This window comes from Amphiura filiformis, chromosome 14 (assembly GCF_039555335.1).
Source record: "Amphiura filiformis chromosome 14, Afil_fr2py, whole genome shotgun sequence".
In the NCBI taxonomy this organism is placed as follows: Eukaryota; Metazoa; Echinodermata; class Ophiuroidea; order Amphilepidida; family Amphiuridae; genus Amphiura; species Amphiura filiformis.
The window spans coordinates 56,757,602-56,785,412 of record NC_092641.1 but is presented as its reverse complement, the minus strand read 5'-3'; the positions used below and the strand labels follow the sequence as shown (position 1 = coordinate 56,785,412).

General features: G+C 34.4%; 1 protein-coding gene across 1 annotated transcript in view; it reads right to left on the bottom strand.

Moving 5' to 3' along the window:
- Positions 1 to 21,172, bottom strand: part of LOC140170344 (uncharacterized) — a 44,899-nt gene extending 23,727 nt beyond the window's left edge. Inside the window, exon 1 of the mRNA XM_072193711.1 lies at positions 20,624 to 21,172. Within this exon, the coding sequence (XP_072049812.1) occupies positions 20,624 to 20,716 (93 nt within the window). The 5' untranslated portion in view covers positions 20,717 to 21,172. The remainder of the gene's footprint in view (positions 1 to 20,623) is intronic.
- Between the last annotated feature and the right edge of the window lie 6,639 nt (positions 21,173 to 27,811).

The following is a 27,811-nucleotide window of genomic DNA, read 5'->3' as shown; positions in this document are numbered from 1 at the left end:
CTATTTTTACTTGCCGTCTGTTGTTCCGCGTCAATAATTGGGTTTTGTTACTATCATGTGTTTAATATAAAATGGCTTTCAGCTTTAAACACTCACCCACATTAAATGCTTTTAGCATTTAAGAATATGACAAACATATATAATGATATTACCCAAAATAGTTTTTGTGTGCGTGTACATGTGATGTGTTTGTATGATGTCATATCCTAGTTCGTGGAACACAATATCAATAACAGTTTCAACCCTGGTAACAAGAAGCGGTAAACAGACTGTGTGTAGGTAACCTAGGCAAACCTTAGTTTTTAGTCAAGGGCTTTAATTTGATATATAAAACGATGCAATTTGATGGCAAATTTGAATTCACCTAGGATACCTACTGTGTGTACGGGGTGCGTGCGCAGGTTTTCAGGGGGTGTGGGGTTGCTTTGGGCACGGGTCTCGATTCCCCCGGCTGTTCTACAATTTTCGGCTCGTTTCGCTGGAAGTAATAGCTAATTTCACCAACTTCACCCCCGATTGGGTGTATTTCCCCCGATTGGGTGTATTTCCCCCGATTGGGTGTATTTCCCCCGATTGGGTGTATTTCCCCCGATTGGGTGTATTTCCCCCGACTGACTGAAAAAGTATGGAGGGGTGGGGGCACGTGCTTCCACCCCTTTCACACGCCACTGTGTGTGTAAAGATTAGAACAAAATAAACCTTCTATTAAGGTGGCTGTGTACTCTCAGATATGCATGTAGTAAAAGTGCAATAACTTTGTAATTATTCGCGCAAGATATATAAAAGTATACATTTTTATGAAGGCAAGACATCAATAAATCTTAATATAAATACAGATTTGGGGTAAAAACAACAATTATGAAGAAAATCACAAAAAGTGAGTTTTTGGCAATATTTGTTAGGTACATCATAACAAAAAACACTCTTTCCAAAATATTTTATTTTGTTTTTAGCTCAATCTTGAGGCTCCATTCCAAAAACGGTTTTTTTATTTTTTTGATATTGGCCTTATTTTTTGAGATATTGACCATATAAGGCATTAAATTGAACTTTTTAAAATTCACAAACGCCTATTTGCACAAAATGATGCCTAAAATCATAAATAGACCAAAATATAAAAAATGAGAAAACCGTTTCTTGAGTCGATCATGCTTTTTACGATTATCAAATTTGCTTACCTATAGATGCTGTATTTATTGAGTTATCGTGTACCTAAATCGACATTTTACCGAGAAAATGAACATTGAAAGAATGGCCGTTGAAGTTTAAAGTGGTCACATTCTGCACTTTCATCGAATCTTACAGGAGAATGCGGCAGTTTTCGTTTTTCTACCTTATATAACGTGAACATCGGGTAAATCCACAGCCCCTTGAGAAGTTTGAGCGAAATCCATTCATAACTTGATATTTAAATCGGGGAAAGAACTTGAAAAACCCACATTTTATCAGCTAAAACGGAGCCATTTGACCGCTAGGTTTTTGTGAAATCAGTGCTTCCGTGGTGCTTCCATAAGATGCGCCGCGCATGTAGATACGCGTTGCGTATGCGTAGCGTATTTGTGCGTTAACAAATTGCGCGATACGCAACGCGATGCGCGGTTGCGCGCGTGTACCCTGCTGGTACAACAAAGATTTTCTTTCCTTTTCAATCTCAAATACGAGTGGAATAGTGAAATAAAATCCTTAAAATATTGCAGTTGGAGTTTACAAATCTGGATTTTCATTCCTTGTATTTATAAAAAACATAACAAAGTACAAACTTATCAAAAAAAACTCAATTTTGCGAAAGAAACCATGTCTTGAGTACACAGCCGCGTTAAATACACTCAGACGAAGTTTTGAACTACCCAATCACAGAATTTAATAACATTAACATTCCAGAATAAATGGCCAAAAGAAATAATGTTTTGCACATTTTGACACGTGTGTGCAATATAATTGTGTACATTCATTCAAGATAATATTAAGTGTTTTTAGTCATAAACATATAATTCATAAAGTTCCTTCTAAGCTAGTTGTTTTTGAACGGTAACATAAAGCTTATAAAAGCTTTACCCGAAATAAATTTAGAAATAAATTATTAACAATAATATTTGAGCAGGCGATCAAGTATGACCACAATATCAACGCCCACCTGTTACTTATTACTCTACTTTATCTTTTTAATTTAGAATTTGAATTATCTTGCCTAAAGTATTTTCATCCTCACCTGTGTGGATACACAAAAGGATTTGGAAAGCCATTCTTTGCAGTTTATTAATATTATTATTGAATTATTAGTGGGTTTTTTTTCTCTAAACGTCCATTTTACAACAATATTTGTCATAGCAAGATTAGGCGTGCTATTAATGAAAATGCAAAAACACAATCCAAAATGAAATACAATCAGCAGAAAGATGTACAAATAACGCAATGATATATATTTCAAACGAACTTGGCGGTTAAGGGTACGGTCAAAGAACATTTCTTTCATAAGTTATAGCATTTCTGCGAGTACGCCGTCGGCTATCACAGTACCGGTGCAGCCGGTCCCTGTGTGAGTAATCGAGCTTTCATCAAGACTAATCAAGTATGGATGAAGACAAAGGTCTGACGAAAGCTCGACAACTCACACAGGGACCGGCTGCACCAGTACTTTGATAGCTGACGGTGTACTCGTAGAAATACTAAAACCTATTATGAATTTTTCCGTCAATAAAACCTACTTTTTGGCTTTTAACCAATGCCCGAAGGGACCAACGATTTGTAACAAGACAATAACTACTGCATAATATGGCGTTAAGCTGGCACGCAGGAAAGTGCGAAATTTTACACATTATTTTTCATTGTATAGTAAAAGTAATGATGATAAGTACATACAAGTATATATCAGGAAATGAAATGATGCAAGGAATCCAATATCTGCATTTTTGATTTTTTTTCTTCGTTTTAAAAATATCAACAATTTTGGTCCAAATTGAAAAAAAAAATTCAAAAAGTTTGATCCTAGTTGAAGCATATGTGACCCGGCAGCACAAACGAGCCGTAAATTCCCTAAATTGTATTCTGTGTTACGGTGTAAAATGTGTACGAAGGTCGTATTCATCGATAACTTAAGCTGGCCCGACTTCCGTCTTATTTTGATAGTCAAAAACTAATCAATAATCCTATTGTTGAAGTGGATAATAAGCTTCTACCTTAGATGGCCGGCTATAGAACTTTTAATAGCTCTGGTCTTTGTTTGCTTTTGCTAAATCCTGTTCAAGTGGTGGGTTACCAGGCATTGTATTTTGTACAGGTATGCATAACCAACAATTAACAATGAGAGAACTTTCTTAAACCTCGTTGACTTAGGGATGATTTGAAATGACCGCCAATTATGACTGTTTGATATATATTGCCAGCAATGTGGAAAAAGAGACACATGTAAAAACGTAAAAGCTATAATTTTGTTGAAGGAGCAAAGTTTAACAAACCATAACCTCGCTTCTGGATATCGTTTGAAGTCAAATGATATACCATTTTTAAGTTTATGATGTTTATTTTTTAAACACGAAATAAAACAAAATTGACCGGGGGAGGAATTTACGGCTCATTCGCCGTGGACGGTCACATATTTAATAAACAAAGAAATGTTTTTTAAAAAGTGAATAGTTTTGTGTCTTAAGAACAAAATATGCAATTTTATTTAGATAGATTTAGATATTTAGGATAAGCTGTTATGGTGGACCGGAAAAAATTGGCATGGAAAATCATATTTGGCGCTTTTCTCTAAAATTGCTAATATTTGCAGAAATTTGCCGTACTTTTAGGTACTTATCATCACTACTTTTAAAGATACAATACAAAACAATGTCTCAAATTTCCCACTTTGAGTGATCCTACCTGCCCACTTAAGGTTAGCCGAAAGGTTTTTCATGCGCTTGATTTCAGAGGGGCGTAAGTTCATAACAGAAACAGCCATGCAGAAAATGAACAAGCGTACCGGGAGGTAAGCCTACTTTAATAATTATAATAGAATATCGATCCACGGTCAAGACATGAAACTTGGCTCAGCTCGTGCCCGGAGCTCGTGATGCGGCGGGGGGGGGGGGGGGCACAAGCCGTTTTCGGCAATTTTCATGAGGATTTTATAAATTTTAAAATCGATTGGGGGCACTTCCTCTGGCCCCTATGCCCGCCCCCATGAAGATACGCCACCGTCTAGAAAATGTGTTGATATTAAATTTATAGAGCCTTGATATCTTTGATGAAATAAATTAATAACATCAACAACAACATCATGAAGCAATTAAATTTTTTAATTGAATTTGGGAATATTCAACAAGACAGACTTAGCAGGCCTACAAATTTCTGAATTATATAAAGTGAAAAACAATCAATCACTGTAGTCAGCGATTCAAACAAATATACAAAAAATATAAAAGAAAGGAGCAAGAAAGAATAAAGAAATAGTGAATAAAAAAAGAAAGAAAGAAAGAAAGAAAAAAAAAAGAAATGAAAAAAGAAAAGGAGAAAGAAAAGAGGGAAGAACAGAAGTAAAAATGAGAACAGAGGGAAAAACACCGAAATTTTAGCCGCACGGGGACTCGAACCCACAAAAATAAATCATATTAGATTCAAAGACCAACGCTCTATCCGCTCGGCTACACATCAGCTTACGCAATTGATTGTCCTCGAAGGGGATATATAATTATAATTATAATGACTTGATTACAATTGCGTCCGCATAATGGCTCTTAGAATAAACACGCATGTCGGCGCTGAAATTTTGGACGAACCCGATGGAGAAAAACCTCGTTTTTTGCAAAACTAGCTTCAATTTGGAGTGAAAATCAAATGGAATAGCAATTGGCAGAATGTTGAGAAATAATGTAGGTATTCAATTGTCTAAATTAACGTCCCGTAATCAAGATATCGATAATTTCACAAACCAGCTTTTTCTCAAGCAAATTCTCCAAAATTTTCCCCAAAAACGGGCTTTTAAAATTTAATCGGTACTGTATTTGGTTCTTCCCCATGGCAACATTATTTCTTTGATCGATTTGTAGTACAATACGAAAAAGAAGAAAACAATCACTCGGCGTGGATTTATACGGGGCGCACATTTGAAAAAAACGTCATGGAACGTGTTTTTGTCTTGTGAACATGGTGCGTAAAAATGCTTTAAACGAAGGATTTTCAAACTTATTCTAAAAATTTGTATATAACACACACAAAAATGTTAAGCTACATCCAATGCACCAACATTTCACTCGCTGCGATATTTGATTACTGAGAAAACTCTGTTTTAGAGAACAACTTTATACGTCTTTTATACGTTTTTTATACGTTTCTTCGTGTAACCTTAAGGAAAAAAATTAAAAGACATGATCTATGTACAAACATAGATCATGTCCAATCAGTGTGAAGTTATTACGGGGAGGATATAAGTTCTTAAAAGTGACCCCTTATAGGTTCGAATTGCACCAGCCCCGGGGACCAGCATATTCATGAAGCTCCCGTGGCCAAGTGGTTAAGGCACAGGTCTTGTAAACCTGAGGTCCTTGGTTCGATTCCCAGGGATCACTTGTTCTACTTGCCTCCTTTATTATTTGCGACGGCGAACCTGGTGAAAAATGTATGTTTATTATATAATAAACCCGTCCATCATGCCATTATTTTTCCGTGTTATTATTTCATATGCACAAAAGGAGGCAAAAAGAAAAATATAGGCCTACCCCTTATAAATGCATTCACAAAAAGCTACAAGCAACCGAATAAAAAAAAACAGTGCAGCACTTGTTTCATGTCACTTAAAAAACCCCTTAACATAGGGGCTTCTAACAAAATGAAGGCATTTCTCCTGGACTATTGATATGCAAACCAATAACCACCCCAACATCCCAGCAGGCAAACAAACAATGGTTAAAACAAATTGAAGCGAGGTTTATCATAAATTTTTATAAAAAAATACACAGAATGTCAACATACAGTTTAAAAAAATACCCATCTTTACTTGAAACAGGTGACAGACACTTTTTTTTTTATTAATAATAATATCATTAGGAAATGAATTTGAGAAAACCTTCTGTTAATAAAATACTATGCTGAGCCACCAGCCTGGGTGGCTCACGCTCCAGTAATTTCAGATGATTGAGCTCAGAAATACATCAAAGAATGTCTTCTTTTCTCCAAATTCATTCTCTAATGGTTGACCGCCTTTAAAAGTATACTTCACTGCGAGTCCTGTCTGATTAGTGATTTTAAAACACTAAATCTCATTACGTAGACTACATAAGCCTTTAATACTCGTTTAGTGTTTTACACGGCCTACACAAACATGACACAGATTTAGTCAGCAGTCTTTAATTCAAAAGCTGTTAGCCTTTAAGACCCCACGTCATCGCCACCTACAAACTGCTCGCGTTTGCGAGAACGATGGTCACTTTTAAAACTAGTTAAAAAGTTAAACCAGTGTATAAAAAATTCTTCAGGCCTAGAAAAGGAAAGAATGAAAGAAAGAATCCAGAGAAAGTGTTTTTAAATTAAAGCAGAAAAATAGAAAACCTTAAAATAAGATAACCCGATTACCTCATCCGATATTGAAGCTAGGGTTGTTAAAAGCCAGCTGTTCAAGTACGAATCGGATGTTTATTTGAATGCTATCTCCTGGGGTTATTCCATGGAGTCGTCTAGTATTTAGGTAGCAAACACTCATGTTTCAAGCTTTTTTCATCATCATCGCTTATTCAACGTTACTTGTGTTAAAGTTACCGGGTTTAAATATAATGAGATACGGGTTTGATCGTTTGTCGAATAGTAAAAGAGTCACATTTTTAGAAAAAGACAACCAAAGTTCGGTGAACTATTTTACCAGAAACGACGAGGCATTTTAATTTCTTATGTGAACTTTTTCCATTTTCAAAATGTCAACAAGGGTGTAGTACGTAGTAAAAGTTTTAGTTAATTTAGGAAAACACGGTTCTTATATGTTGTATGTCAAAAATTATTGTGACACCAAAATGGCTACACCGTGGGGTTAGGGCTATTAAAAAATACACTTCAAAATTATAACAACATGTCAAATTATTAACTGGTCCCGTGGATCACAAAAATGTAAAATTTGTGCGCATGCGATCTACATAGTTTATAAAAGGTCTACGGTCGATTTGTTTGTTGTACAAGGGTCATAAATTAAAGTTGCTCGAACTTTCGTGAATGAAAATAATTTTTTGCTCTGACCAAAGCCAATTGGCTAAGTTACACAAGTTATAAGTGACAAAGAAGTGACAAAGAATTGATTAAAAAGGTTAACACTTGAGCCGATTGTATTCCTCCCGTGCTATAGGGTCCGCACCTTATAAGTTCCCCCTCAATACTTTTTAAAATAAATCGAAACATATTTGACGAAATGCAAACGTATAAAAAGTTCATTCACAATGGTTCATTATGTAAAAAAGAGACCGTTTTAAAAAGTGTTAAAAGTTGCATCTGAGTCCATAGGAGTCAACTCTCAAACAATACAGTAGACCAGGTCTATTCATCTGTTTGTTAAAGAAAACCTGACTGCTATGTACTCAATAAAATGTACTATGTACTTTTAAAATGGCCTCTTTTCTTACACCATTAACCATTGAGACGCTATGAATTTGCCCATGTGTGTAAAACAAATAGGGCTATACATACTCATTTACATTTTTACAATTCAAAAATTATTTTCGACTTATTTTAAAAAGTATTAGGGGGGAACCTATAAGTTCGGAACCTATAATATCTATGTTCATTTGAAACCGTTACACGTTTTTGAAACACCTAGCATTTTGTGGCTCATGATCCAGAATATTACACGCACGCCTCAGTGCGTAAGGTACTTTACTCTATAATATGATACCTGCTTTAAGCCTTAAAGTTAACCGTATAGTTTAAATAATTAGCCATAACGAAATCAAGTAGACACTTAACACCACCACCCTGTAAATAACACACTTCAAGTGGGTCCTCAACCCGCGTGGTCCGCTCCGCTTCGACATTTAGAAAACACTGTTACAGTACAGGCGCGTTGTAAGTGTCCAAGCCAACATATCCTTCATATTTGAACACAAAATGCATTTCCCTTTGTGACATTGCTATAGAAATGTTTGAAATTAACATGCAAAATATTAAATAATAACATGCCTTATATTGGTATTAGGTGCGGTTCTCCTTTATATTACATAATGTGATCGGGCACGAAATAATTGTGGTCGCACTGAAGATATTAAGCAAGTATGACGTAATAACAGAACGATGATGTAATACGTCGACTGAGTGGTTACCGTGTTGCCTCATACTGTGTTTGTGCGTCCCATTAATTCAGACTGCACCCGACAAGTGACTGCCAGTAGCATCAGTAAGCAAAGAGGCGCGCTTGTGATACAGATGTAGTTACTGTTTATCTAAAGGTATATGAACTTGTGCAGGATGTGATTTGCGACAAATTGACTAGCTCTGTATGAACACAACTTGGATCTAATCATAACTTTCGATGTGGAATCTAATGCAGCTCGTAATATTGCTTCCAATTGTAGCAGTTGATGAAACCCTTTGTAATAAATTAGCTAAAACAAGATAAATAATATTTTCATTAAAGAGTAAAATATAATTAAGATAAAAAATTTAGATCTGGGAGTATATTAACTCTCTTCACGCGGGTGTTGTCTGCAGACGACAAGTTTAAAAAGTTTTTAAAAATTCAAAATTTCAGTAATGTATATTGTCATGACCATATTTGGAATAAGCATGAAAAATGCATTAAAATGAGTACAAACAAGCCTAGTATTGGTCCAGTAGTTTTTAAGATAGCCCTTGATATTTTGAGAAAATATTTCAAAACTTCAAATTTTTCCGTTGAAGCGCATGGCTAGCACGCAGAGCATTAATGAACCCAGTGATTGTTTTTTGTAGATGCTTCATCAATTTGAAAATTTGCTAATTATCTTCCTCAACCTGGATGCATGTCGCTCTAGATGTACGCATTGTAATAAACTTGCCAAAGGTTGAACTTCAATTCGAGAGCCACTTCTAGCTCAAGCCAGTCTGAAGTATAAGCGCTTGATGACGTCATCAACCATGGATGCTGGAATATGCAGCGAACGAGGAGCGCAATGGTAAGAACAAATCTCTTCCTCGGTTATTTGACGCCACAAATACGGCAGCTTTGGAAATCAGAGCAATTTGTTGGCAAGGGATTCTGCCTCTTTTTTAAGCACTTATAGGCGGGTAAATGTCACCGAACAAGTACTGGAAATAACATCTCTTGTTAACCTCAAGGGGTTAAGCTTGGCGTATAGAGTTCGGGGTGCGCACGGGCAGACCGTGGGTAATCCACTAAGATGTTATCAATCTTAACTCTCTTCACGCGGGTGTTGACTGCAGACGACATGTTTCAAAAAATTTAAAAATTAAAAAATTTCAGAAATGTAAATTTTTATGACCATATTTGGAATCAGCATGAAAAATGCACTAAAATGAGTACAAATAAGCCTAGTATTGGTTCAGTAGTTCTTAAGATAGCTCTTGATATTTTGAGAAAATATTTCAAAACTTGAACTTTTTCCATTGAAGCGCATGGCTAGCATGCAGAGCATTAACCGAATGCTTTGAATATAGTTCTCTATCTACATTAGCTACTCCCAAAAGCACACTTTAATAATTCAATATTTTGAACGTGTAATGTCGCCACTCCCTTTGGGGTTCCTATTGTGTGAGATACTGCTGTCTAAACTAATTTATCTAACACACACTGATATATGATTTAGATACTTGACCATTAAGCATTGGTTATCTTGTAAATTATTATCTTTATTTAATGTCTCCATTTCCCTTAAGTGATATTTAAGACTGATGTGAGACGTGCTACTTACAGTGGCTTGAGGGATTGACAGCTTTTCTAGCGTGTCATCTGTAATGTAGCCTGTTCATTTATGAAATCTCATTTCAGTATGCTATCGTGACACTTGTATATTCAAGTACAATCATTGCTTAACTAAATATTGTTGTTATCACTTAACATCAATTAGATCAGAAAGCAGACTAATTTTAAACGTCGTTTGTGTTTCTTCCCTTAGCTTGTGCACGGATGGCTACCTTTTAAGGGTACGCGAGATATTGTTGGTCGAAGCAGTCAAAAAAATGATTTTCATTGTCTAAATCAATATATTATTAAAATATAACACTTTGATGTTTTGCAAAAGTTCATTCTACAAATCATATACTTTTAAAACTTGCTTGATTTATTGTTGTTAATGAGTTATGTACGTTTTACAAAAGTGTTGTTGTTTCAGCCCTCTTTACAACATAGCTCAAGAACCACATGATCTACAAAAGTATAGCTGTGGTATTTGAATTCTTCTAAACACTCACTATGAAATGATCAATGCAAATTTTGCCAAAGCTCACTACCATTCTCAACAGTTTAAAATAGTTGCCAACCTTAAGGTCCAAACGCAGTGCGAAGTTACGACATTTGGATAGAAATATTCTCTGTGATTGCTTATGGGTGAAAACAATCCTGCAACCTTTTATATAATGACATTTAACATTGCGGCACATAATGCTAATTGTATTAATTCTAGGGATCATTTAAGGGGGTACTACACCCCTGCCCAATTTTGTGCCTATTTTTGCATTTTTCTCAAAATTTATAGCACATTGGGGACAATAAGATATGTATATTATAGGGGCAAGGACTACAACTACTGCACTGGAAATTTTATTTCAGCACAGACAACAGTTGTGGAGTTACAGTCAAAAATGAGGAAAACCAATATTTGATCAATAAATCAATAACTACTTGCTTTGAGTTGCTGAATTTTCAGTACAGTAGTTGTAGTCCATGCCCCTATAATATACATATCTTACTTGTCACTAATGTGCTGTAATTTTTGAGAAAAATGCAAAAATAGGCACAAAATTGGGCAGGGGTGTAGTACCCCCTTAAATGATCCCTAGAATTAATACAATTAGCATTATGTGCCGCAATGTTAAATGTCATTATAATCTCAGCCATCCTGTGGCTGACGGTTTGGTTCTGACGTAACACATTTGAATGCCAAACACACCAGTTATATATTGGTGTGTTCATTTAGTGCTAGATTTTTATGATTTTATGACAGACCTTTAAAGATTTTATATTAAATTCAAAGCTCTCATTAATAATATTTCCATCTTTTGGGGATTCAGACTCCTCTTAGTTAGACAAAGGATTGATATTAAAATAATTCAATATCAATGTATCTTAATTTCATTATGTTACTATGTATACGGAATCCCAGTCATTGACCATTCAGAAGATGTGCATCAATTAAAAAGCTCGTAAAATATTAATTCTGTCCGTAAAATTGTGTCTATATCGCTACCTTTAGAGTACCGGTCGGCGCTGTAGGCTTTAAGCTGTGACCTTTTATAGGTGGAAAGTCCAAAATGCTGCAACATTTTAATGAAGCCCTTAAGCTAATGATATTAACCTTCAACCAATAGAAACTAATCCCGTAATTCCCGTAGGAAAGAAATCCGCTAAATCACCATACGATTTGCGTTATGTGCATCACAATGTTAAATGTCATTATACAATACATGTATTCTCACCCAGAGGATGATTTAAGGAAGCCCCATCATGCACTGCCACTTAACTTTTCAAATCCAATTGAACTCTGAGCAAAAGATGTTGTTTTAGAACTGTATGTGTGTCATTATTACTTGGTCGATTTCAGAACAAAAGTGATGTATGCACAAAGGATAATTCACACCTTCTGTAGATAACATAAAATATGAAATCGACCAACATTTTGAATGTGTTTTTATTGTAAATATATCAGTCCAAATTCAAATTTAACCATGCACGTCAATGCAGTGGGCAAGCAGTGGTGTCATGTTCACTCACACAGCTGTGCTAACCGCAAGTTGACCCCAGTGGAGGTTGGGTAGTGCTTAAATCATCCTCTGATTCTCACCTGCCCTCTGTGGGTGACGGGTTGCTTTTAAGCAACACCTGTCTATGCCAAACACATCAGTTATATATTTATCCTGGTGTTTTCACTACAGAAACAGTGTCATATTTATGATGGACTTTTTAAAGATTCACATTAACTATATATATAAGTGCTCATTAATATTCTTTTCGGGCTTCAAACTCCCCTGTCATTAACTCTCCTAAGTTTGATTTATAGTGGTCGGTACCAATGTAGTAATTTGATTTTCATATCTGAAATGACATTTAACATTGATTTTCCACGATTGTTTGATGTGATCATCTATTAAAATTTCTAAAAAAAACCCCATTATATTATACTCGTAATTCTAGACCTGGACAATACCATCAACTATCACATTGATGTGTACATATATTTCCAGCTGTTTTTAACATAGATTTTCGTTTCTTTTTCAAGTTATTCATCTTTTTCTGCTTTTTTGTTGTAGTTTTTATTCTATGAATTGTATATTTGTGTGCAAATTGAGGCGCTATTTACATATATTTTTAATTTAATTTAGCCAAATAATATAATATATTCCTAACATTTTTTGATAAAAAGTGTTTTGAACATTTCGTTGCTATTTGTTACTCTTTTTCTGATGTTTTAATACAATTATAGCAGTGTCTGCCCCTTGTAAAGATAGAAACATGATTTAAGATAAATAGCGCCATCAGTATTCACCTTTTCTTAAAAATGATGTAGTTTTACTGCTATCAAACAACCGTGTTGCATTATCTTACGTCCAGTCATTGACCAGTCAGAAGATGATGCTTTAAAACCATTTACTTTAACTATTTACAACCTTGATCAATGTAAAAAGAGTGCTTAATTAAAAAGCTCATAACATTAATTACGTTCGTGAAATTGTGTCAATGTCGCTACCTTTATAGTACCGGCTGGTGCTGTAAGCTTTAAGCCGTGACCTTTTCTGGGTGGAAAATCCTAAAAGCAGCACCCTTTTAATGAAGCCCTAAAGCTAATGATTAACCCGTCACCAGCTGACCAATAGGAACTAATCCCATAAGCCGCACAATGACTATACGATTAGCATTTTGTACAACAATGGTAATGCCATTATAGTATCAGTCACCATATGGGCAACGGTTTGCTTTTGAAGTAACACACTTGTTATATTTTTCTTTGGTGTGTTCTTTTAGTGGTAGATTTTAAGATGGACCTTTAAAGATTTTACATTGAATTCAAAGTGGTCATTAATATTAATATTTTTGGGCTTCAAACTTAGATTAGATTTGCATTAAAATAAGTCAATGTTATTCAATGTATAAGTTTGATCTGCAATTATATGTTTGGTATTTGTTGAATTTTTTATACAGACTTTCGCTTCTGAGAATTGTGTAATTTGGTACTTGGTGTTTTCCAACGATTTTTAATAAATAAAAAAAGTTGCCGGAAAGCTTTTGCAAGTGCTTTAGCAGCATACGTTAAAGGAACCTCTCGTTATGTTTGTCAATTTTGATTTTGAAAAATATCTAATTAAACGGTATGTATTCCATTAAGAATCACATATTTTTCTATTGGATTATGCTGATATTGACGAACAACCAGGACATTCTTGTGACAGATAATTAGTGTAGAATACGTATTAATTTTTGTGGCTTTTTTTCAACTAACCTGACCTTTGTTTTATAATGTTTTGTGATAAAAAAAAACTCAAACAAAATGTTGATTTGATCATATGAGAAAGAGAGAGGGGGATAGGGGAGGGATATAGAGGGAGAGGGCGAGAGAGAAAGAGAGGGAGAGAGAAAGTACAAGAAACAACAGTTATCCAAAGTCAATAGTATTTCCAACTGTTCCTTTTCTTGTCCCGATCCTACGTCTAGATGGGAAGTGTGTTCAAATGAATTCAAACAAGCGTATTGTTATCAATTTGTTTTTTGAGATAAACTTAGAAATAGTGGCATGGTTCGCGAAACGCAAAGTTTAGATGTGGAGGCACATAATAGGAATATGCAAATAAGTAAATATCTGTGCTAAATGAGGTCATGCTATCCCCTGTGTCCAAACCGTGCTTAACCATCGGGTAGCTGGGAGACAGATGAATTTGAAACGCCCACTTCAAAATCAATCTTCTGTGTTGTTTACAAAAACACTTCTTTAAGTGTTACTTTAAATTTGGTGTCAATTTCCTTATAACATCGATACCCTTTACTTCAAATTGAATGATGTACTATCAAGAAAGAATAAAAACGAAAAAATGCATTTCATTAAGACTTTTTTTTAATGTCAGTGCGAATTCAAAGGGAAGTACTGAAAATAATATTGAAGACAGAATGTGATTGAACAACGTTGTTTCTCATTGTTTGCTTTCAAAGACGATTTTCACCGGGATTTTCACAACAACACCACAATACACAATGCTTTTGCAAAACATTTTAAAACTGGTTCCTGATACATGCAATTTTCCATTGAACAAAGCCATTACAGTGTGAAATTGGTTATTTGCATATTAAAGAATATAATGACGCATTTATGTATAAAATCATTCTGGGATGTTGTGATAATCTTCTTTGGGTCAGACTTTCAGTCTGGAATATTGGGTCCAAGTTTTTCGTGTGATGCAATTGCGTTCGCATGATAAAGGTGGAGTATTGCCTTACAAAAAGAAGGGCAAAAAGTATTTAAACCCAAAAATAAATGAATTCGTTTTAGGTATTAGAAAGTGACAACTTCTTGAAGCTTCTCAATGCGTTATTTAAAAAATAGATGAATGTCATGTTTACCGCAGGAAAAGAAGTATCGCCAAGATTAGAAGACTTCGTCATATGATCGTACCATGGCACGACATGTGGAGAAATAACATTGTTTACATTAAACATGTTAAACGTGTTTTAATGAATGGAACTGGCGTGATATTCTCCTGTATTATATTGGCTGAACTTTTCGGTGATCACAACTTTAGTTACCCTCATTGCATACCGTTTTAAGCGCCCGTCATACTTTCCTGCCGCAGCGGCCGTTTCAACCAATGACAAGCCTTTATTGTGTCCATTTGTCTGCACCACGCCGCTCAGCGGCAAGCGGCAGGGTAGTATGAAACCAGCATTACACCTTATATGCAGAACAGAATCTTCTCAGCTACTCGATTCGAGTATCGAGTGTTTGTATTTTGCCTTGACAAATTCAGGTGTTAGTTTAGGATTTCGGTTAAATTACGGTTATTCTGGTAATAAGAATAGTAATGCTTACAATAAAATTTATGAGGTTGTTTTGTCTTTTTAACCCTAAATTTTTGATGTTATTGTACATATTAAACAGTTTTTAACATTTATAAAATTTAAGTTGGCATTAATAAAATATTAAAGTTGCAGAAGTGGGTAATATAAACAACTAGTTCAAAGAGTCACTATCGCTGCCCACTTTTCCATTCCACTTTTTTCTCATTGCAAGAATTATATCAAATGTTTATGGTAGTTTTAAGTTGAGCAGCTTTATGTTCAAAGACTCAAATATAGTAATAAACTGTTTTTAAAATAATAAGTATTTTAATAAAACATAATAAGGAACACAAAAAAATACTCCTGATTAAAGTAGGGTCTACTCCAAAACAAGGAAGGTCTTCTCAAACCGGTCAGTAACAAAATTACAGACTTGACATCAAGTATGGAACATTTCTTCACAATGTGTCAAGGCTAGTCTGAAAGGGGTCTGCATACACCGCATGTGCTAAATATTAATTGGGGTGTGTCGGGATGTGTATGTAGCTGGGAAGAAAAGCCGAAGATCTGTGGAAAATTTTGCCCTTTCATATTGAAGATACACATTTGTACACACACAAAAGTTAATATAATTAGATTTATAAATTTTACTTCGAGGACTGTTTAATATAAAAAATATAAATTTTTAATAATTTGCCATAAAATTTGTATTATATCGCAAAACAAAATCAAAATTACTTAATATCAGTAGGACATTCTTCGTAATCAGAATGCAATTCGATATGTCTGATGTGCCCCAGGTCCCAGAAAAATACTGTGCAAAGGTGGATGGCCGACCCCTTAAGCAGCTAAATCGAAATAAATGAAATACTTTGTGATTTTACCTCTTCTCGCAACCACGAATAACCATTTTTCGGTGATATTGCGATGTCATACACACAGCTTGCACAGGAAATGTTCACCATACAAATCAAGGTCATACCTCATTTCCTTATTACTTACGTTTTACACATTTACAGATTTTCTCCACCTTTCATGCCCTCTTAAAAGTCACCTCGTACCTATTACTCGCTCGCTACGTAATTATTGTCTGCTTGCTTTCAACTCAATTGACTCCTATATGTCAATCAGTATACGCTTCGATGAGATCGGAAATAAGTACCTGTATAAAGTGACTAGGTGATTGCACACAGCAAGGTTGTTGTCGACATACTTTGCTAAGGTACCTCAACGAGTATCTTTCAGTTTTTAAATTCAAGAACCGCTAGACCGAATTTTGGCCACAACTTGTTCATTTTATATACATTTTATGATGAAGGCACAATTTGACTGTTTTACCTATATTCAATTTAATGGAACGGGCTGTCTTATTTACGTTATGCACGGTTAATACTCTCGTCACTACCTTAAAGATGCACTAAACTAAACTGAATCGTTTACGTAAGTAAGTATGTTGATAACGAATTAATTAGTCACTTACCCTGTAACCTTTCCGCAAAATAATATAGTTTTTGGTTACTGATTATGTTCATTAAAGCATGAAATAACGCTTAGATGCAATAGGATGTTTATATTAAGCTGTAATATAAAGTAATGTTCTTATTGACAAGTAAATTTCATAGTTCATTCATTGCGCCAAATATGGACAACATTGCCTTTACTTTAAAGAGTTAAGTGAGGCTTAATAAGCCAATAAAGTGTTTTAGCTAATTTAAAAGCTAAAGCAAGATAATATTAAGCACACATATTTTTTTTCTTCTGTTCTTTCTTCACGCTTTCCTATTTTGATAATATATTTGAAATTATATAATAATTCTATTAATACGAACTTGTTTTATCAACATTGCCTTTACTTTAAAGAGTTAAGTGAGGCTTAATATGCCAATAAAGTATTTTAGCCAATTTAAAAGCTAAAGCAAGATTTTATTAAACACACATAATATTTTTTCTTCTGTTCTTTCTTCACGCTTTCCTATTTTGATAAGATATTTGAAATTATATAATAATTCTATTAATACGACCTTGTTTTATTTTTTTTTTTACTTTACTTTTTTCACACCTTATTTTAACTACCCTAATTCCGTTCCTTGCAGCAATACCTAATTCCATCCAACCACCTTGCAGCAATACCTTAAAGAAAATTGCGCATATAAAGGTCACTATCTTAAACAAGCTTCCCAACCTGCTGGTATCGGCGCCTATTTCAGCTTGAAAAAAGAGTTCCCAACATGCCTTGCGAACTAATCACAGAGATTGTTTGGTCTTATCTTCATGTAAGGAACCCTAAACCCGAACCCTACACATAAACCGTAACCCTAAACCTCGAAACCAAACCTTAGAATTCGTGATAATGCTTACCATTTATTGCATTATTTTACAGAAGTAAAGGAGTCTAATTTAACAAAATTAGTGTGTAATGTACATATCAAAGGCCCCAAACGTCAAAAACGTTTTACAATGTGGCATTTTTATCCGCAGAAGCGAACATAACATGTAAGAGTATTCAAGGGTTGACGTAGCAAAGTAACATAACATGAAATTGGAAAAACAATGACTCTTTATCTTTATGTCTCGTTTGCTAATGCAATGACACAAAAGTGAATCGCTTGGAAAATGTGTAACAACCCCCACATTATTATTTCAGTATACATATGATCCTGTTTTGTGGTTTTGTTACATTTTGATGTGCAGCTTGGACTTCAAAACAGTGTCGCTTGAGTATTCCTTCACTTAGAAGATTCAATTAGGTCTTAAATTGAGGCTAATTTATTCTATATTACTCTTATTTTTATCCTGTTTTAAAATAATTGTTAATTATTTTCTTATGCCGTTTGGCATGAAATGTGCCAAGGGTGGTTGAGGATTAGGAGGAGGAGGATTAGGAGGAGGGATTCGTATCGTAAATTTGATCTAAAACCCCCATTAAAAATTTGAATCTAGTAAAAAATGTCTAAATGAACTCCCAGACATCTAAACGAAGTAAATAAATACAGAAGGTCATTTAAAAGACTAATACTTGCTCAGAATGATTGTAAATATGGAAAAAAGAGGTGGGTTAAATCCCACCTACTTTGTGATTGTTGTTGCCCGCATTTTCTCATTTTTTAACCGATTTCCATAAAAAGGTGTCAAAATGCTCAGGAGGATGAACCACTTCAAATGAGACGTGTAGGTAAAATGTTTGAAACATTTCATTTTTTTACTATGTAAAACAAAGGTACCCCAGGTTGTGACACAGGACCATATAGAGTATGTATTTAAATGACTTATACTATAATACAGTAGGTTGTGGGATAGCAAGTGTCCTTCCTCTGGGCGTCTTAGAAGGATTCCAGGGTTGGTTGACATTTTGGGTGGCTTAAAGCACGTTCATAATTTGCTATATTCCCGTAAATATATCCGCTAGATAATATTGATCTCATCATATGGGCCGTAAACAAACCAAGCGTAAAGGTGAAATGATTGTTGCCTTAATCGTAGAGATACCGGCAGGCAGATTAGCATTACGGTTATTACTGTTTAGAGCTATTGTTAAAAGGGGCAAACTGTGGCGCCAATGGCCCAATATTATATACCTTCGTTGCTGCTCATCTAGATACTTGTAATAAAAAAGAGTAACTTTAAAATCTTATTTTCAAAGTTTTAAACGCACTATGAACCTATGTCGCTTAAATTAAATCCGGGTAGCAGAATAGAATACCAAAATGTCACTAGGACTTAGTATTTAATACTATATACCATCGTTGCTGCGCATCTAGATACTTGTAATAAAAAAGGGTAACTTTAAAATCTTAATTTCAAAGTTTTAAACGCACTAGGAACCTGTCGCTTAAATTAAATCCGGGTAACAGAATAGAATACCAAAAGGTCACTAGGACTTAGTATTTTATTATAAAGGATTACTAAGAAAGTTGGATTAGTTGTCGCTTCATTTGTAATAGAAAATTACAAGACTATTTTTCTATTAGATTTGTTCAAGTACAAGGTCTTGTAGACGTATCTGTCATTTATATTTACGTGTAATTTAACCGTTGACAAGAACCTTCTTCGTAGCTTTGCCAATTAATGCATTACTGATGTTCATAATATTTAATTATTGACACACCAAGATAACGATTTATAAGTATACTCGATGTAAAAATCTTGATTTAACAAACTTAACTTTTCTTTCATTGAAAAATACTTGCATCATATTGTGCTGGAACATGTAAATAAATTTTCCACAACATTGTGCATATGACGTATCATACCGTAAATATAGCGGACTACTCAAATGCATTCAACAAAAGCATGATTGCAATCTACCGCGAAAGTTCGTTTCACACACATAACAAATGCACTACGATCAAATAGGTTGATGACAACATTTTATTAAATGGACTGCACTGCGCCATTATTACGGTGAAGGAGACCGGTTCAAATCCTTCGTTTGGATCCAATCAATAAAAGCATGCAGGGCCTCTATTGTCCAGTACTTAAATTTAATCGATTGCTAACATGTGACGTTGCACTCCAAAATACACAGTATCCCATGTACCGTGACTGACAACGGGTACTTTTGTTGTAAAGCTATGACACCATACTGATTTTATTGTTATACCTTTCTGATGATGGTTGTTGAAGCATTTTTTTTAATTAGACAGATGAAAACGTGTTTACTTTCTCTTCACTTTTTCACTTAAGGGATATGGACGTTTGGACAGTATTTATTGTGGGACATTAGAGCACATCAGACATATCGAATTGCATTCTGAATACGAAGAATGTCCTTCTGATATCAAATAATTTTGATTTTTGAAATTCGCAATGTAATACACATTTTATGGCAAAAGATTAAAAATTGATATTTTTGATATTTAACAATACCCGAAGTAAACTTTATATATCTGATGATTTATACTTAAAGTGTATGTAGGTGGGATGAAAAGCCGACGATCAATTGAATTTTTTTACCTTTCGTATTGAAGATATGGATTTTTTTCCCAAAACACCAAAAACATCTTTTGGGAAAAAAATTTCATCTGGAAGGGCTTGCTTTTTTTCATTTTTATTTTCACAAAGGCAGTTTTAGCTTGTCAGATTATATAAACTATCAACTCATTTTATTTTTTATGAATAAGGGTTTTATCAAAATCCAATGCACTATTATGTATTATTTGTCTGTAACATATCTAGTTTATAATATAACAGTTTAAAACACTTTTCAACACTCACTTTTTCTGTGTTTTATTGTTCCGTAAATTTCAGAGAAACCCTTTTCGGTCATCTGCGGGTGGTAGCTGAATGTTGACTAGTTGATCCAGTGACCACCTGCTGAAGATGGCGAAGGGTTTCTCGGAAATATACGAAACAAAAATGTGAGTACTGAAGACGTGTTGTAAACTTTTACATATTTCTATGTATAAGAGCAGGTTTTGCTTATAACATAAAACGAAAGAAAATGTTTTAGAGAGAGGTAAAAAAGCAACTTACCCAGGTAGTTGTGATAATTGCATCTGCAAAGGTTACAAGAAGCACCGATAGTAAACAGGTTGTAAGAACCACGGTTGATAAACGTAGATCCATTTTGAGTTAATAATATAGTTGTATCTACCAAATAAGCACCGAAATATAATCAGTAGATACGCACAGTTCAGGCACTATATGTGTGAATATGTTGACTTCAAACTTAGTTTTGGCGTGTTTAAAAATTAAGACAATAACTGCCAGGCTTAGTAAAAGCCTCTGTTATTATTCCAGGTGCATAACGATACAGAACGCATAATTATTCGAATCAAAACTGCTAATTCACTGCAGAATTATATGGTATCAGGTGAAAGTATACATCTCGGAAGAAACTATTAAAAAGCTCACTGGTAGCGCACTCTCGGTACTTATCATCTGTATATCAAACATTGAATGAGTATGGTGGATAGATGGTAAGTGCGATCAGTTAGACTGTGGGTGGTGGTGTATTGTAATGTACTGCAAACTATCTGTGGCGTAGTGTTGTCACTTGCTTCTTTAAATAGTAAGCTTGTCTTCCTTTATATTGCTTTGGGCAAGAACCCGATTTCGTTATACAATCTATATTCAAACGTGGTGGCATTTGGGTGCGCCACAGTTTTTTTTATAATGGTTTTAAATTTTGTATCATACAATGTAATACCGAAAAAATGAAAAGCTATACGTGGTATGGTGTAAGAATAGCGTATTGGACTATATTGGATCCTGCTTATGTCGAAATAATAGTCAGCTTTTCTCAAGGTGGACTTGCGTGGGTGGAAGGGCAATATACTGGTTTTCGGACGTTGTCTTGGATTGTTGGGGTGGGTGCAGTGGCGGCAGCTGCAGTAAAATTTATGGGTGGCGGAGGAGCATATATTGTGCTGGTTTTACTGGAACATTTGCGACCAAAACGCGCGAAAAAGTTTTAATTTTAGACTATATCTAGCCAAAAATTAAGGTGATTTTTGGTATTTGATGAATTGGGACGCGTGATCAGTGTAAAATTGCGCAATGTCACCCTGTGTTGGCCTAAAATACGATGTTTTATGGCTAAAAAGGAAGAGGGCACTTATTGCTTCATTTTTTTCCTGGAGGGACGTCTCCCATGGATTTCTCCAAGGGGAACGTCCCTTATGGAAAACTTTCGGAGGACTTGTTCCACGTCCCCCGTTCCAGGCAGCTTTGGTGTGCGTGTCTCTGATATGTATGACATGGTATAAGTAGGAGTATGTGGGGGTGCATGTGTAAGCTGTCTGTGTACATTATCCGGGGTGGTACGTATAAGCGCAATTAAAGAAATGCCTATTTAGTTTCAAAGAACCTCCCATAGTGTATCTAACGTGTACGGTAGTATTATCTGCTTTATAAGCAATAGAAAATTGTTTTACATATATCGTTGGGCAGTAAAAACCTCATTATGTCAAAGGTCAAATGCAAAATCTCATATGTAAAAAGTGGGCCCCAGCACAAAAACGTTATGTGTAACTTTGGTCACCTCAATTTCAAGCAATAATCATAGCAAGTCTAGTCAAACAGTTGTCTAGTTCAAGAAGATTATATTATATACAGTACACCAAAAAATTAAGGTACCAGTTATGTTCACCTCCTGTATATCCTAAACATAGACATATATGTCATAATTGGAACCAGCAGCCAATAGCTGCATCTTTTAGCTCGAATTTAAGACCTCATTCGTTGAAATTGTTCGAGAAATAAAGACACGGCGATCCCAAAACCCACGGAAGATACCAATGTAAATAAAAGTTGCAGTTCTCGTGAACAAGAGAACTAGCGCCACGCTTCCATTGATTAGCACGTTAAAATTGGTGTCGTGCTTTCATTGATTAAAGCACAAAAGTGCAACTTTTGATTTCGTTTCTTCATTAGGTTTTAGATCACCGTTTCTTTAATTCTCAACCAATTTCTACAAATAAGGCCTTAAATCAGAGCTAAAGAGTAAAGGTATTGACTGTTTTTAAAAAAATTATGTCTTTATTTAGGATATACAGGGATGAACACAACTGGTACCTTAATTCTTTGGCTTACTGTATATATATACGACACTCGATTGTCTTTTAGGGTATGAAGCAAAATTAAACAACAACCCAGAAAACACAAAAATGTCATATTTTGGGTTTTGATTTAGATAGAAATATTTTAATAACATTAAATGTCGGGTTATATAAAGGTCATGGAAACATTTTAAAACGTTTGGTATTAAAACACACTACAACAACATTTTAAAAATGTTTTCAAAATGTCATTTAAAATTTTTTTGCAAACTTTTTTTGCCAAATATTGTGCCAACACTTAAATAACATTATAATTAGAATATTTGCAGTAGGTTATCAACAAATGTTTTTGAATGTTATGAAAACGTTTTATACCCTTTATATGTCCGTTATATAACCCAACGTTTAAACGTTTTCTGGCAACCTTTTCTAACCTTTTGCGAGTGATGTCGAAAACGTGTTTGCTGGGAAAGTATAATTATTGACTAAAACTTATTTTGGAATTGAACATGCAGTAAGTATTATTGACTTTAACAGATTTTTGGATTCAAACTGAACTAAGTAAACACTTTTAAAATGTTTGCGGTAATTCTCATTGCAATTAAGCGTTACTTGTATATATCATTTGACATTTAAAAAGTTCTATAATTTAACAAATGATCGAATCAGTTTTTAACACTAAATATTATATAGATATGTGATATCTGATCACCTAATTTCATGTAAAGATACGATTTTTGAAACATATTTAAAACAAAAACGCTTTCAAGAAAAAACCCCTTATTTGATTTCTGATATGTACTGATTTTTAAGGCAATAGAACCATATTAGTTCAATTATAAGTGGTTTGAATGTGGTTATTCGAATCTTGGATCATTAGTGGTTGTACATTAGTGGTTGCCTACGATACGAAATTACAAAATCAAAAATATTTTTGCATTTTCTCGTATAAGCTAAAAAAGAAATATGATTGATTTAATAATTATCATCATATGTAAAGAAATGAATGGAAGCATTTTACATCGATATTCCTAGTATTCCAAGAGGATTTCGCACATTTTGGAATTATAAGAGGAACTCAGAACATGCCAACGTCTCCTTTATAGAACGAATAATCATATATTTCCCAAAAGTTCATATGAAAGTTATTTTCTCGGTTATCAAAAACTTCCTTCACCCAATGGAATTTGGGGAGCTGCACAGATAATTGGTGGATGTTACAAACTAAATGCGGATAGGTGTGCGCCGTTCGGCAGCAACTGGCCTAGTTGATGCGATCTGATTGTGATGATTCACCATTGCAGCGAAATTACAGCGCTTTGAGTCCACTACGATCTGGAGAAAGGCGCTTTATAAATCCAAAATTTATTTTTTATTTATCACTCATCATTTAAATGTACGTAAAGATATTCCTATATATATAACAGGTATGAGAAATCGGTTTTTTAAGTTAAAATTACCGCAACTTTAAATTCAGCCTGTTTTTGGTACTTCTTGCCCAATTTCACCCGCATTTTTAGCTTTTTCAGTTTTTTAGGAAAGTGCAGTCTCATGCCTGATATAATGTTGCCTACTTATTTAATTGATTACTTGAATTTGGTCCACTCAGTTGTTAATATATTTGCATAATCATTTACGTTAATATATTTATTAGTTTGTCATACTTATTTATTCATTCAGTCATTTTTTCTTCTATATATTTATTTTATATTGTTTGTTAGCTTGTGAAGACAAAATGATTTATTATGTTTTTAGCTTAAGGGATCTGGAATGAGCGTTTTGAGCGTTTCGACAGTATTTTTTGTGGGACATGAGAGCACATCAGACATATCGAATTGCATTCTGAATACGAAGAATGTCTTTCTGATATCAATTAATTTTCATTTTATGAAATTCACGATATAATACAATTTTTTTGACAAATTATTAAAATTTGATATTTTTCACATTTTTGATATATTATATTAACAGTCCTCGAAGTAAATTTTTATCAATCTAATGGTATATTCTTAAAGTGTATGTAGCTGGGAGGAAAAGCCGACGATCAATTGAAAATTTTGACCTTTTTCCCAAAAGACCTTTTTTTTTGGTGTTTTGGGAAAAAATCTATATCTTCAATACGAAATGTCAAAATTTTAAATTGATCGTCGGCTTTTCATCCCACCTACATACACTTTAAGTATAAATCATCAGATTTATAAAGTTTACTTCGAGTTGTGTAATATCAAAAATATCAATTTTTAATCATTTGCCATAAAAATGTGTATTACCATGATTACATTGCGAATTTCAAAAAATCTAAATTATTTGATATCAGAAGGACATTCTTCGTATTCAGAATTCAATTCGATATGTCTTATGTGCTCTAATGTCCCACAATAAATACTGTCCAAACGTTCATACCCAAGCCCTTAAAGCAATATTTTGAATGTATGAATAAAAAAAAAGTTTTCCGCATTATTATATTTCATCCATTTTATTTCGTATTTCTGTTTAATTCACAGCCCATCGATATTAGATTTTATATCACTCATACATAACTTCTAGACAGTTCATTGGTTGATTGCCATTTATCATTTTTACCATCAGCCTCTCCGTGTGATAGTGTTTACCATCATAGTGCTGCGCCGTACTGCACCTGCGCCAGGCCGTGCGCTGACTTTTAGACTCGCTGATTTAGTTACGGGTGGACACCAAAATGTGAAGTATGTTTATGTTGATGAAAATATGTATTCCCTATCTTAAATTGTATTTTAAGTAGTTTAATTTATGTATGAGTGATATAAAACAAATATTAACTGTCTTAAATTCGTGTAATGGTCGAAATATAATCACTCGGGGAAAGATGTACTGTTCCATCTTTCACCTCGTGATTATATTTCGACCATCACACTCATAGACAGTTAATATTTGTATAACATTATCTCTTAAGTCTGGGTGTGACCATATCAAATTATTTTTTCAACTAGATTCATGCATTAAAAAATGAAAATCATTGAAATAGCTATTGTCACAAACTAAATCGGCTTGACCCCCATATCGCAACTCGACGAGATAACTCAACGCTTCAAATGAGTTCATACCCATTTTTAAAAACGCTGCACATTGTTTAAAAGTATTTACTCAATTACCTTGCTGAATAACCGCTTGGCCTCGCGATTTTGTATTTTTCTTATATTTTAAAATAATTGTTATCTTTTGTAAAATAATATGCCTTCATACTATTCATCGGGTTCATTTTCACAAAATTGCTATTTTCAGTGAACACGTGTACCTTTGTTATGAACATTTCATAGGTTCACAAAACACCATATTCATTCCGACTAAATTCAGTTTGAAAACATTCCTGTATAATAATCATTTACATTCAATGAAATAAGCATGACATGTTGTTTTATTATATACATCATGGGTACCAAACAGACTAGAGATTATGTTCTTGTCAAACTTCAACCGGTGGTTCATGGTGATAGGTGGTGGGCGTTGAAAAGTCTCGAATGAACAGAACCTTGATTCAAACAGAAATACAGGGACGAAATACAGAAAACGCATGCATGTTATTATTTTGGTATTCATATGTGAACAGTAGTGTATGGCAGAGGATGATTTAAGCACTTCCCAGCAAGTCTTGCGGTTAGCACAGCTGTGTGAGTGAACATGACACCACTGCCCGCCCACTGCATACACACGTGCATGGTTAAATTTGAATTTGGACAGATATATTTACAATAAAAAAACATACAAAAAGTTGGTCGATTTCACATTTTATGTTATCTACAGAAGGTGTGAATTATCCTTCATGCATACATCACTTTAGATCTGAAATCGACCAAGTAATAATGACACACGGGCAATTCTAAAACTACATCTTTTGCACAGACTTCAATGGGATTTGAAAAGTAAAGAGGCAGTTGAAACTCTAGTGATAACACTTTTACAGTGCATGATGGGGCTTCCTTAAATCATCCTCTGAGTGTATGGGTACGCCAAAGATTCCTTTGTAAAATTCTAGGCAATTTAATGCATTCTATGTAAATAAATCCTCTTATGTTTTAAATTTATATCCAAATTACGAGAGCATTCAATGTTTTCAATATTCCAAATCTCTTCTAAACATGCTTGCGCAACTCGGGATCTATATATATCCCTAAGACCCAGACTCCAGGATCATCCATTTTCTTTCGAGCGTTTCAAACAACGAAAAACGACCACGCGACGACAATCCTCGTTTACATATTCAGCCACAAGTGATTGGAATTTGCTTCCTGATGACTTTGTTTGAAATTTTGCAGTGGATTTTTTTTTAAATTTTGCACGTGTATTTTTACACATGTCTTACGTATATTTATATTTAGGAGAATTACAGCACTTTTTTTTTACACTGCAACATATTTTTGGGAAATGTTGAAGTTTCATCTTTTTAATATATTGCCGGTCTTTTGTGTATAAAATTCTGCCTCAAATGACCATCTTCAAAGGAAAAAGAACATAAACAAGTGACAGCTTGCGTCACACATTGTGCAGTAGATGCAATTTTATGAATAAAAATATTATCCTTCTTGCGTCTTGTTTGCATCCCCAACGGTAACATACTTGTAATTAAACCCATGTAAGGCGAACAATCCTTGCCACAGGCACTTCCTTAATGGGTGTGCTTGAGTCGAGGAAGGGTTGAGTTCCTAGAAATAAGATGAGGTTTTATATCTAGTAAGATTTCTTACTTTGAAAATTTACTTTGTGTTCTTCAGGCTAGGTTTTGTCTGACACCCGGTCATTTATTTAATAGATACTAGTTGTTTATTCTCTGCAAATAGTTTTTGATTATCAAATATTAATGTTTTGAAATATTAATGTCTTACTTAAAAATAAGCTTAGCTTTATATCACTTTACTGAAGAAATGCCAGTGGCGTAGCGACGGGGGCAGGTGGGGCACATGCCCTGGGCGCCACCCTTAGGGGGACGCCGAATTGACCAATTCAGGATCGATTCTGCGCCCCTCCAAGCGATGAAAGTCAACATTTTCGCGCATTCAGCACAAAATAATTTGAAAGATTTAGCAATGTCAGAAAAGTCTCAAAAACTCCATTAGAAGCACCACAAGCTACAGTAATATGAGCGGCATTACCAAGAAAAATTTGACATGAAATACGGGTTTTTAGA